This window comes from Bombina bombina, chromosome 1, assembly GCF_027579735.1.
Source record: "Bombina bombina isolate aBomBom1 chromosome 1, aBomBom1.pri, whole genome shotgun sequence".
Classification (NCBI taxonomy): domain Eukaryota; kingdom Metazoa; phylum Chordata; class Amphibia; order Anura; family Bombinatoridae; genus Bombina; species Bombina bombina.
In genome coordinates, this window is record NC_069499.1 from 1,014,852,638 (window position 1) to 1,014,865,692 (window position 13,055).

General features: G+C 41.2%; 1 protein-coding gene across 1 annotated transcript in view; it reads right to left on the minus strand.

Annotated features, from left to right (window-relative positions):
* DHX35 (DEAH-box helicase 35) overlaps positions 1-13,055 on the minus strand; it is a 254,621-nt gene that overhangs the window by 171,815 nt on the left and 69,751 nt on the right. The window contains exon 17 of the mRNA XM_053714905.1: positions 7,842-7,919. Within this exon, the coding sequence (XP_053570880.1) occupies positions 7,842-7,919 (78 nt within the window). The remainder of the gene's footprint in view (positions 1-7,841; positions 7,920-13,055) is intronic.

The following is a 13,055-nucleotide window of genomic DNA, read 5'->3' on the forward strand; positions in this document are numbered from 1 at the left end:
CCAACAATCGGCACCACTGCGGTCCGATGCAGAGAGGGCCACAGAGTTTGTTTAAACCTACTTGGTTTAACCTTCCTGGTTGCAATATATGTGGAGGTTTGACAAATGACATTCATAAATAACAGCTGGCTATGAATTTCCCTCGTCTCATATAGGGAAGGTATTGAGAGGTTGTTATATTCCAAGGGATCGTTTACTATACATAGATATTAACAGGCGACATTGGTGATATTGGCTATGTCGGGAGCTTGTAATATTTTGTCAGGCTCACTCGACATAGTAGTGGAACCCTTGGAATATCTCGCCACCTTGTAGCACTTTCGATCATAGGTCCTTAGAGATTAACATTTTGGCCTCAATCACAATCTATCAGGAACCCCATTTTCAACCCTAAAAAGGCTACCTTTCAATTAAGCGTGATCACAGTAGCGTGATGTCGGATGATTCGCACACTTGCAAATGGGTTTTAGGCCTATAAACTCTATGAAGCTAGAACACAATATGGTTTTGGCTCACTTTTCAACAACTTTTTAGCTTATCAAATTTGCCACCCATAAGGGAACTTGATAAATCCTTGGATAGAATTTACAGCCATGTTAAGCTTTTTCACAACTATTTCCAAACAGTCCTTTACATTGCACCTATGTTCAACACTCTGAAATAACAAACTTCTAGAATGTCTCCAGTGGCCAACATACGCAATATTGATTCGGCCCTACTGGAGAGGCTGGGTACACATTTACATGTGTAAAAGGACATATACATATGTAAATGTGAAGACCAAGGGCCTGGAGAGAAGTCATTCAAAATCTTTGGGATTTTTTTTCAGGCCTTTAACTGTAATATAACAGACTCTCCACATAAAGAACACTACTTAGGGGTAGATTTATCAAAGGCTTTCGCCAGCCTTTGAGCCCCTACGGCTGCAAGTTCTCACACGAGAACCTGCACGCCATATTTAATAAGCAGCAGTCATAAGACCGCTGCTTTGCTAACCTCTTCGCCACCTCTTATTTGGCAAAATTCAGTCTCCTCAGTCTTTTCCGACCGGGGAGATTGACAGCTCCTGCACGCGCGATTAGCTGAGCGCGGGAAGAGGGCGGGATTGCACAAAAGCACAAAACAGCGCTCGTGTGCAATACTGAATTCCTCCAGGAGAATTCAGACCGCCATAGGCGAGCTGCAGCGGACAGGGGTGCAGATATGCGCCTCGTCCGCCTCAGCTTGATAGATCGCCCCCCATGTGACAAATATCTCAAGATAAAATTTGTGTTACTTTAAGGGGCTTCGCCATATTGACAAGACTTTTTAGTTCATCCCGGCTGAGCGGAGAGCTTTAGATCATAAAGCCCTAAGTGATATCATGTACAGCTATACAGGAAAACTCACTTTAGGACACCTACATCTACAAATGGCATCATTTTATATTTGATTGTATTTCTTACTCGTACTGGCGTAATTGTCACTAACAGTACTGGCATTATTAAAATAAAAATGGCTTTCAGTGTTAACTATTGCAATACGTTTCCATCTGCACCACTGCTGACGCATCTAAATGCATCTATCAGGTTATCTGTGTGGCCAGATTGTGCACTGTTTTTCTATTGCTATATGGGCGTTTGACATCTTTCACAAGGATTCTTTTAAACTATATTTATCTCTCTTGCTGGTTAAAGGGCCACTGTAAGTAAATATTTCCTATGCCTGTTACTAACTAACTACCCCAAATACGCTTTTTATCAATAGCATTTCATTAACATATCTCTACCGTATATCAGAAATCTTGTCTGCAAATTTAATTGTTTTCCAAACCCACTCCGTGGGTATCCTTTGCTCTGTACCAATCCGTTTACAATACCTAGGTTTCAAAATGGCGCTTTAAACACAAAGTTATTGGTTTAAGTATTTTGAACATGCAGTGCTGAAAATAGTGGGCAGGATAACGTGACATCATCGGCGAATAAAAGATATAACTTTTAGAACGTTATGAAACTTCGTTTTGGAGAAAATATAGGTCAGTAGGTTTTAATTAATGTTTCATAACTTTAATATGTTAGTTGTTTAACTTAAAAATTATAACAGAAAGTAATCCTTTAAAAGCCGGGTTCTATTTCTGTATGAACTGTACACAAAATGGAGTCTGCGAGTCTCTATGCAAAAACAAATCGAATACCTTTTTTTTTTTTTATACAAGATTTTCACTTCATCTAAACTGTAAATATCAACCCTGCTTTCTTGCTGCTTACTATCTGTCTAAGAGACCCTTGAGCAAAATTGTTCATTTGTGAAAGGGTTTTTATAGGGGACAAGCCTCAATGCACACTAAGTCCAAACGTGTTTACGACAGTCCATATAATATTGTAGCCTATTGCTTTATGGACATTAACTTTACCCTTTTTTTTTTTAATATTTAAACAAGTAATATTTTTAAAAATACATGTACAAATTATTTCCAGAATAATCCTTGCTCTGAATACATCATTCAAACAATGATTTATTTAGTATTTAATGTCCCTTTAAGAGGTGTGAATAGATCTGCCAGTTTCTATTTAGAAAACAAGCAGTTAACACTCGAAAATTCCTTTTCGGAAGCTTTTCAGTTGAAAACATGTTTGCAATAGCGGGTTTTTAACAAACAATACGAAATACTAATGTGATCACTCAAGAAACTAACGGCTAGATTTAGAGTTCTGCGGCCAAAGGGGTGCGTTAGCTCCGCATGCTTTTTTTCCCCCGCACCTTTTAAATACCGCTGGTATTTAGAGTTCACAGAAGGGCTGCGTTAGGCTCCAAAAAAGGAGCGTATAGCATATTTACCGCAACTTTCAATACCAGCGGTGCTTACGGACGTGGCCAGCTTCAAAAACGTGCTCGTGCACGATTCCCCCATAGGAAACAATGGGACAGTTTGAGCTGAAAAAAAACCTAACACCTGCAAAAAAGCAGCGTTCAGCTCCTAAAGCGGCCCCATTGTTTCCTATGGGGAAACACTTCCTAAGTCTGCACCTAACACCCTAACATGTACCCCGAGTCTAAACACCCCTAACCTTACACTTATTAAACCCTAATCTGCCGCCCCGCTATCGCTGACACCTGCATATTATTATTAACCCCTAATCTGCCGCTCCGTACACCGCCGCAACCTACGTTATCCCTATGTACCCCTAATCTGCTGCCCCTAACACCGCCGACCCCTATATTATATTTATTAACCCCTAATCTGCTGCCCCCAACGTCACCGCTACCTACCTACACTTATTAACCCCTAATCTGCCGACCGCACCTCACCGCTACTATAATAAAGTTATTAACCCCTAATCCGCCTCACTCCCGCCTCAATAACCCTATAAGAAATAGTATTAACCCCTAACCTGCCCTCCCTAACATCACCGACACCTAACTTCAATTATTAACCCCTAATCTGCCGACCGGATCTCGCCGCTACTCTAATAAATGTATTAACCCCTAAAGCTAAGTCTAACCCTAACACTAACACCCCCCTAAGTTAAATATAATTTAAATCTAACGAAATAAATTAACTATTATAAAATAAATTATTCCTATTTTAAACTAAATACTTACCTGTAAAATAAACCCTAATATAGCTACAATATAACGAATAATTATATTGTAGCTATTTTAGGATTTATATTTATTTTACAGGCAACTTTGTATTTATTTTAACCAGGTACAATAGCTATTAAATAGTTAAGAACTATTTAATAGCTACCTAGTTAAAATAATTACAAAATTACCTGTAAAATAAATCCTAACCTAAGTTACAATTAAACCCAACACTACACTATCAATAAATTACTTAAATAAAATACCTACAATTATCTACAATTAAACCTAACACTACACTATCAATAAATTAATTAAATACAATACCTACAAATAAATACAATTAAATAAACTAACTAAAGTACAAAAAATAAAAAAGAACTAAGTTACAAAAAATAAAAAAATATTTACAAACATTAGAAAAATATTACAACAATTTTAAACTAATTACACCTACTCTAAGCCCCCTAATAAAATAACAAAGACCCCTAAAATAAAAAAATGCCCTACCCTATTCTAAATTAAAAAAGTTCAAAGCTCTTTTACCTTACCAGCCCTGAAAAGGGCCATTTGCGGGGCATGCCCCAAAGAATTCAGCTCTTTTGCCTGTAAAAAAAAACATACAATACCCCCCCCCCAACATTACAACCCACCACCCACATACCCCTAATCTAACCCAAACCCCCCTTAAAAAAACCTAAGACTAAGCCCCTGAAGATCTTCATACCTTATCTTCACCATGCCAGGTTCACCGATCTGTCCTCCGAAGTCTTGATCCAAGCCTCCGAAGTCTTCATCCAAGCCCAAGCGGGGGCTGGCGATCCATAATCCGGCTGAAGTCTTCTATCAAGCGGCGGCTGAAGAGGTCCAGAAGAGGCTCCAAAGTCTTCATCCTATCCGGGAAGAAGAGGAGATCCGGACCGGCAACCATCTTGATCCAAGCGGCATCTTCTATCTTCATCCGATGACGAACGGCTCCATCTTGAAGACCTCCGGCGCGGATCCATCCTCTTCTTCCGACGTCCAACTGAAGAATGAAGGTTCCTTTAAGGGACGTCATCCGAGATGGCGTCCCTCGAATTCCGATTGGCTGATAGGATTCTATCAGCCAATCAGAATTAAGGTAGGAAAATTCTGATTGGCTGATGGAATCAGCCAATCAGATTCAAGTTCAATCCGATTGGCGATTGGATCAGCCAATCAGATTGAGCTTGCATTCTATTGGCTGTTCCGATCAGCCAATAGCATGCAAGCTCAATCTGATTGGCTGATCCAATCAGCCAATCGGATTGAACTTGAATCTGATTGGCTGAATCCATCAGCCAATCAGAATTTTCCTACCTTAATTCCGATTGGCTGATAGAATCCTATCAGCCAATCGGAATTCGAGGGACGCCATCTCGGATGACGTCCCTTAAAGGAACCTTCATTCTTCAGTTGGACGTCGGAAGAAGAGGATGGATCCATGCCGGAGGTCTTCAAGATGGAGCCGTTCGTCATCGGATGAAGATAGAAGATGCAGCTTGGATCAAGATGGTTGCCGGTCCGGATCTCCTCTTCTTCCCGGATAGGATGAAGACTTTGGAGCTTCTTCTGGACCTCTTCAGCCGCCGCTTGATAGAAGACTTCAGCCGGATTATGGATCGCCAGCCCCCGCTTGGGCTTGGATGAAGACTTCGGAGGCTTGGATCAAGACTTCGGAGGACGGATCGGTGAACCTGGCATGGTGAAGATAAGGTAGGAAGATCTTCAGGGGCTTAGTGTTAGGTTTATTTAAGGGGGGTTTGGGTTAGATTAGGGGTATGTGGGTGGTGGGTTGTAATGTTGGGGGGGGGGTATTGTATGGGGGGTTTTTTTACAGGCAAAAGAGCTGAATTCTTTGGGGCATGCCCCGCAAATGGCCCTTTTCAGGGCTGGTAAGGTAAAAGAGCTTTGAACTTTTTTAATTTAGAATAGGGTAGGGCATTTTTTTTATTTTGGGGGGCTTTGTTATTTTATTAGGGGGCTTAGAGTAGGTGTAATTAGTTTAAAATTGTTGTAATATTTTTCTAATGTTTGTAAATATTTTTTTATTTTTTGTAACTTAGTTCTTTTTTATTTTTTGTACTTTAGTTAGTTTATTTAATTGTAGTTATTTGTAGGTATTGTATTTAATTAATTTATTGATAGTGTAGTGTTAGGTTTAATTGTAACTTAGGTTAGGATTTATTTTACAGGTAATTTTGTAATTATTGTAACTATTTTAGCTATTAAATAGTTCTTAACTATTTAATAGCTATTGTACCTGGTTAAAATAAATACAAAGTTGCCTGTAAAATAAATATAAATCCTAAAATAGCTACAATATAATTATTGGTTTTATTGTAGCTATATTAGGGTTTATTTTACAGGTAAGTATTTAGTTTAAAATAGGAATAATTAATTTAATAATAGTTAATTTATTTTGTTAGATTTAAATTATATTTAATTTAGGGGGGTGTTAGTGTTAGGGTAAGACTTAGCTTTAGGGGTAAATAAATTTATTAGAGTAGCGGTGAGGTGCGGTCGGCAGATTAGGGGTTAATTATTGTAGGTAGCTGGCGGCGATGTTGTGGGGGGCAGATTAGGGGTTAATAAATATAATATAGGGGTCGGCGGTGTTAGGGGCAGCAGATTAGGGGTACATAAGTATAACGTGCGGTCGGCAGATTAGGGGTTAAAAAAAATTAATAGAGTGGCGGCGATGTGGGGGGGCCTCGGTTTAGGGGTACATAGGTAGTTTATGGGTGTTAGTGTACTGTAGAGCACAGTAGTTAAGAGCTTTATGAACCGGCGTTAGCCCAAAAAGCTCTTAACTCCTGTTTTTTTTCTGCGGCTGGAGTCTTGTCGTTAGATTTCTAACGCTCACTTCAGCCAAGAATCTAAACACCGGCGTTAGAAAGATCCCATTGAAAAGATAGGCTACGCAAATGGCGTAGGGGGATCTGCGGTATGGAAAAGTCGCGGCTGGAAAGTGAGCGTTAGACCCTTACCTACACGACTCTAAATACCAGCGGTAGCCCAAAACCAGCGTTAGGAGCCTCTAACGCTGGTTTTGACGGCTAACGCCAAACTCTAAATTTAGGCGTAAGTTCCAAATTCGGCCTGTTTTCAGGAGTAGATAACCAATAGATTGCAACAGACCCCTTTATTACTTATCTCTCCTAACCCACATTTGCAGTGTAATTTCTTCTGCTGGCTTTCAGTATAGGTAGAGATAAGACAGGCTAAATCAGCTAGATAGAGAATACAATTTAAAACTAATTTCCAGTTTACTATTATTAAATTTACTACATTCTCTTGGTATCCTTTGTTAAAAAAAAAACAAAATGTATGCTGACGGAGCATACAAAGCTGCAGCGGTCGTAGATGGAACAGAGCAAAAGAAATGATGTCCATGGATGCCACCATCAGTCCAATCGCCTCCATGCAGTGCTACTGTCCTTCATTACCTAGAAGGCAAAGGCACTTACCTTAGATCTTACTGCATTAAAGATGCTGATATTTAAGGTGTGGCAGGCACTACGCTCCCGGTCATGGACCTGTAGGAAAAGAAAGAACAGAGTAACCAACTCTGGCTTTCCACAAAGGGGTAGCAAAGTGTTAAAAGTAAAGCAAAGGACTGCCTTGCCGCCTTTTAACTGCTAAAAGCCACCACTACTCTTACTCAAGAGATTGACGTAAACCCAGATAGACCCCAATCCTTGCTTGCAGGGAAAAGTACCCATAAAAGGATTAAATTTTGCAGACACTAACTTCGCACAACCTTTATTGACAGAGGCAAAGAGAATGACTGGGGGTTATGGGTAAGGCAGTTACACTTAACAGCTTTGCTGGGGTGCTCTTTGCCTCCTCCTGAAAGCTAAGAGTTGAATATCCCACTAGTAATTGGAATGACGTTGTGGACTCTCCATGTCGTAGGAAAGAAAACAGCAATGCACGCACATGGGTAAGCCAATAACATAAGGCATACATGAGTAGCCACCAATCACAAGCTATTGAGCCAACCTAGGCATGCTTTTCAACAGAGTATAAAGTGAACAAAACAAATTAGATATTAAAAGTAAATTGGATAGTTGTTTAAAAATTACAAGTGCCCTCTCAATCATGAAAGAAAAAAAATGTGGGTTTCATGTCCCTTTAGGAACTATTTGTAAATAATTTAATATGGATCATTGGAACCAAATTAAAGTGAATAATGAGCTCCTTATTAGCCGGCCACTCTTTCTTCCTTGATATACTGACCCTTGTTCTCTCACCTTGATAAAGGCCTCAAACACATTTAGCATGGTGAGGTGATCTCCTTCTTCCACAGCAAATTTACGGTGCTCTCTGGTCTGTAAACAGAAAAGTGGGAATTAACAAGGTCAGGTAAATTCAATGTAGCAAGATTATTTCTATTAAATATACAGTTGAGATCTCAGTATAGGGTATATATTTTATGTAGATAACTGCAATTTTCTTTTCCTGGCCATATCACATGACAGGATTAAATAGACTCTTGTTTCCAGTTACTTGTTATAGCAGCTGCAGAGTATTAGATGTATATGAAATTGCTCCTATAGCTTTACTTTTGTATTTTAAAATAGGTGGTTATGCTTACTGAAACCACAACCTATTGTTTTCAAGAACATGACCATTGCGCTAAGCCTGCAGGAAGAGCAGACCTGATTATTGTATCTCTTTTTATACATAAAAGGTCAGTACTTAATTTTTAAATTATGGGAGGTGGTTTCAATGAGCAAAAGTCAGCTATTTCAGTTGCAAGAAAAAAATAAAGAAGCAATGTCCAATATATTTAATACAATGCAACTAGCACAACAAGTCATTGGAACACATTAAAAGGGAAAAATACAGTGCAGTGTCCCTTAAATATGGATAGCTCTTTACTTCAAAACATGCAAGCAAGGATTACATTTTCCATGCAAAAGGCAAGACCACAACGCACAAACTAGTTGCCAAGACCAAAAGAGCCTGCAAGACAAGTATAGTGGTCTTGATAAAAAAAAAAAGAAAAACAGAATTTATGCTTACCTGATAAATTACTTTCTCTTGTGGTGTACCCAGTCCACGGGTTCATCCTTTACTTGTGGGATATTCTCCTTCCTAACAGGAAGTGGCAAAGAGAGCACACAGCAGAGCTGTCCATATAGCTCCCCCTCTAGCTCCACCCCCCAGTCATTCGACCGAAGGTTAGGAAGAAAAAGGAGAAGCCATAGGGTGCAGTGGTGACTGTAGTTTAAACTAAAAATCTACCTGACCAATAGCCAGGGCAGGCCGTGGACTGGATACACCACAAGAGAAAGTAATTTATCAGGTAAGCATAAATTCTGTTTTCTCTTGTAAGGTGTATCCAGTCCACGGGTTCATCCTTTACTTGTGGGATACCAAAACCAAAGCTTTAGGACACAGATGAAGGGAGGGAACATGACAGGTACCTTAAACGGAAGGCACCACTGCTTGTAAAACCTTTCTCCCAAAAATAGCCTCCGAAGAAGCAAAAGTATCGAATTTGTAAAATTTGGAAAAAGTATGCAGCGAAGACCAAGTCGCTGCCTTACAAATCTGTTCAACAGAAGCCTCATTTTTAAAAGCCCATGTGGAAGCCACTGCTCTGGTAGAATGAGCAGTAATTGTTTCAGGAGGCTGCTGGCCAGCAGTCTCATAGGCCAGACGGATGATGCTTTTCAGCCAAAAGGAAAGAGAGGTAGCAGTCGCCTTCTGACCTCTCCTCTTACCAGAATAGATAAACAATGAAGTTGTTTGTCTGAAATCCTTAGTTGCTTGTAAATAGAACTTTAAAGCACGAACCACATCAAGATTGTGTAACAAACGTTCCTTCTTCGAAGAAGGATTAGGACACAGAGAAGGAACAACAATTTCCTGGTTAATATTCTTATTATACACAACCTTAGGAAGAAAACCGGGTTTGGTACGCAAAACTACCTTGTCTGCATGGAACACCAACTCCTAGATTTAGAGTTTTGTCAGTAAGGACCCGCGTAGCAGAATGGCAGGGTTTTCAGTGCGTTAGGCCCAAAAAATTCTGCCGCCCCCGCTATCGCTGACACCTGCATTTTATTATTAACCCCTAATCTGCCGCTCCGTAAACCGCCGCTACTTACATTATCCCTATGTACCCCTAATCTGCTGCCCCTAACACCGCCGACCCCTATATTATATTTATTAACCTCTAATCTGCCGCCCCCGTCGCCTCCACCTAACACCACTTATTAACCCCTAATCCGCCTCACTCCCGCCTCAATAACCCTATAAGAAATAGTATTAACCCCTAATCTGCCCTCCCTAACATTGCCGACACCTAATTTCAAGTATTAACCCCTAATCTGCCGACCGGAGCGCACCGCTATTCTAATAAATTTTTTAACCCCTAAAGCCAAGTCTAACCCTAACACTAACACCCCCCTAAGTTAAATATAATTTTATTCTAACGAAATAAATTAAATCTTATTAAATAAATTATTCCTATTTAAAGCTAAATACTTACCTGTAAAATAAACCCTAATATAGCTACAATATAAATTATAATTATATTGTAGCTATTTTAGGATTAATATTTATTTTACAGGTAACTTTGTATTTATTTTAACCAGGAACAATAGCTATTAAATAGTTAAGAACTATTTAATAGCTAAAATAGTTAAAATAATTACAAAATCACCTGTAAAATAAATCCTAACCTAAGTTACAATTAAACCTAACACTACACGGTGTTAGGGGCAGCAGATTAGGGGTACATAAGGATAACGTAGGTAGCGGCGCTTTGCGGTCGGCAGATTAGGGGTTAATTATTGTAGGTAGCTGGCGGCGACGTTGTGGGGGTCAGGTTAGGGGTTAATAAATATAATATAGGGGTCGGCGGTGTTAGGGGCAGCAGAATAGGGGTACATAAGTATAACGTAGGTGGCGGACGGCAGATTAGGGGTTAAAAAAAAATGTAATAGAGTGGCAGCGATGTGGGGGGACCTCGGTTTAGGGGTACATAGGTAGTTTATGGGTGTTAGTGTACTTTAGAGCACAGTAGTTAAGAGCTTTATAAACCGGCGTTAGCCCAGAAAGCTCTTAACTACTGACTTTTTTCTGCGGCTAGAGTTTTGTAGTTAGATTTCTAACGCTCACTCCAGACACGACTCTAAATACCGGAGTTGGAAAGATCCCATTGAAAAGATAGGATACGCAATTGACGTAAGGGGATCTGCGGTATGGAAAAGTCGCGGCTGGAAAGTGAGCGTTAGACCCTTTCCTGACTGACTCCAAATACCGGCGGTAGCCTAAAACCAGCGTTAGGAGCCTCTAACGCTGGTTTTCACGGCTACCGCCCAACTCTAAATCTAGGCCCAAGTAAGGTGAGTCACACTGTAAAGCAGATAACTCTGAAACTCTTCGAGCAGAAGAAATAGCTACCAAAAACAAAACTTTCCAAGATAAAAGCTTAATATCTATGGAATGTAAAGGTTCAAACGGAACCCCTTGCAGAACTGAAAGGACTAAATTCAGATTCCATGGCGGAGCCACAGGTCTATAAACAGGCTTGATTCTGACTAAAGCCTGAGTAAACGCTTGAACGTCTGGTACCTCCGCCAGACGTTTGTGTAAAAGAATAGACAAAGCAGATATCTGTCCCTTTAAGGAACTAGCTGACAATCCTTTCTCCAATCCATCTTGGAGAAAAGACAATATCCTGGGAATCCTAATCTTACTTCATGAGTAACCCTTGGATTCGCACCAACAAAGATATTTTCGCCAAATCTTATGGTAGATTTTCCTGGTGACAGGCTTTCTAGCCTGAATCAGGGTATCGATAACCGACTCAGAGAAACCACGCTTAGATAGAATTAGGCGTTCAATCTCCAAGCAGTCAGACGCAGAGAAATTTGATTTGGATGTTTGAAAGGACCTTGAAGTAGAAGGTCCTGCCTCATTGGCAGAGTCCATGGTGGAACAGATGACATGTCCACTAGGTCTGCATACCAGGTCCTGCGTGGCCACGCAGGCGCTATTAGAATCACCGACGCCCTCTCCTGCTTGATTCTGGCAACCAGACGAGGGAGGAGAGGAAACGGTGGAAACACATAGGCCAGATTGAAGGACCAAGGCGCTGCTAGAGCATCTATCAACACCGCCTGGGGATCCCGGGACCTGGACCCATTAAGAGGAAGTTTGGCATTCTGACGGGACGCCATCAGATCCAATTCCAAAGTGTCCCATAGCGGAGTCAGCTGGGCAAATACCTCCGGGTGGAGTTCCCACTCCCCCGGATGAAAAGTCTGACGACTTAGAAAATCCGCCTCCCAGTTGTCTACTCCTGGGATGTGAATTGCTGAGAGGTGGCAAGAGTGATCCTCCGCCCACCTGATTATTTTGGTTACTTCCATCATTGCTAGGGGACTCCTTGTTCCCCCTTGATGGTTGATGTAAGCTACAGTCGTGATGTTGTCCGACTGAAATCTGATGAATTTGGCCGCAGCTAGCTGAGGCCATGCCTGAAGAGCGTTGAATATCACCCTCAGTTCCAGAATGTTTATCGGGAGAAGAGCTTCTTCCCGAGACCATAAGCCCTGAGCTTTCAGGGAGTCCCAGACTGCACCCCAGCCCAACAGACTGGCGTCTGTCGTTACGATGATCCACTCTGGTTTGCAGAAACACATTCCCTGAGACAGGTGATCCTGAGACAACCACCAGAGAAGAGAATCTCTGGTCTCCTGGTCCAACTGTATTTGAGGAGACAAATCTGCATAATCCCCATTCCACTGTTAGAGCATGCATAGTTGCAGTGGTCTGAGGTGTATCCGTGCAAAAGGGACTATGTCCATTGCCGCTACCATTAGTCCGATTGTCTCCATGCACTGAGCTACAGACGGCCGAGGAATGGAATGAAGAGCTCGGCAAGTGGTTAAGAGTTTTAACTTTCTGACCTCCGTCAGAAATATCTTCATTTCTACCGAGTCTATTAGGGTTCCAAGGAATGGAACTCTTGTGAGGGGGGAGAGAGAACTCTTTTTGATGTTCACCTTCCACCCGTGAGACCTCAGAAAGGCCAATACAATTTCCGTGTGATACTTGGCTCTTTGGAAAGTCGACGCCTGAATTAAGATGTCGTCTAGGTAAGGCGCCACTGCTATGCCCCGCGGTCTTAGAACCGCCAGGAGGGACCCTAGCACCTTTGTGAAAATTCTGGGAGCAGTGACCAACCCGAAAGGAAAAGCCACAAACTGATAATGCTTCTCCAGAAAGGCGAACCTGAGAAACTGGTGATGATCTTTGTGGATAGGAATGTGCAGATACGCATCCTGTAGATCCACGGTAGTCATATATTGACCCTCCTGGATCATTGGTAAGATTGTCCGAATGGTCTCCATCTTGAATGACGGGACTCTGAGGAATTTGTTTAGAATTTTGAGATCCAGGATTGGTCTGAAAGTTCCTTCTTTTTTGGGAACCACAAACAGGTT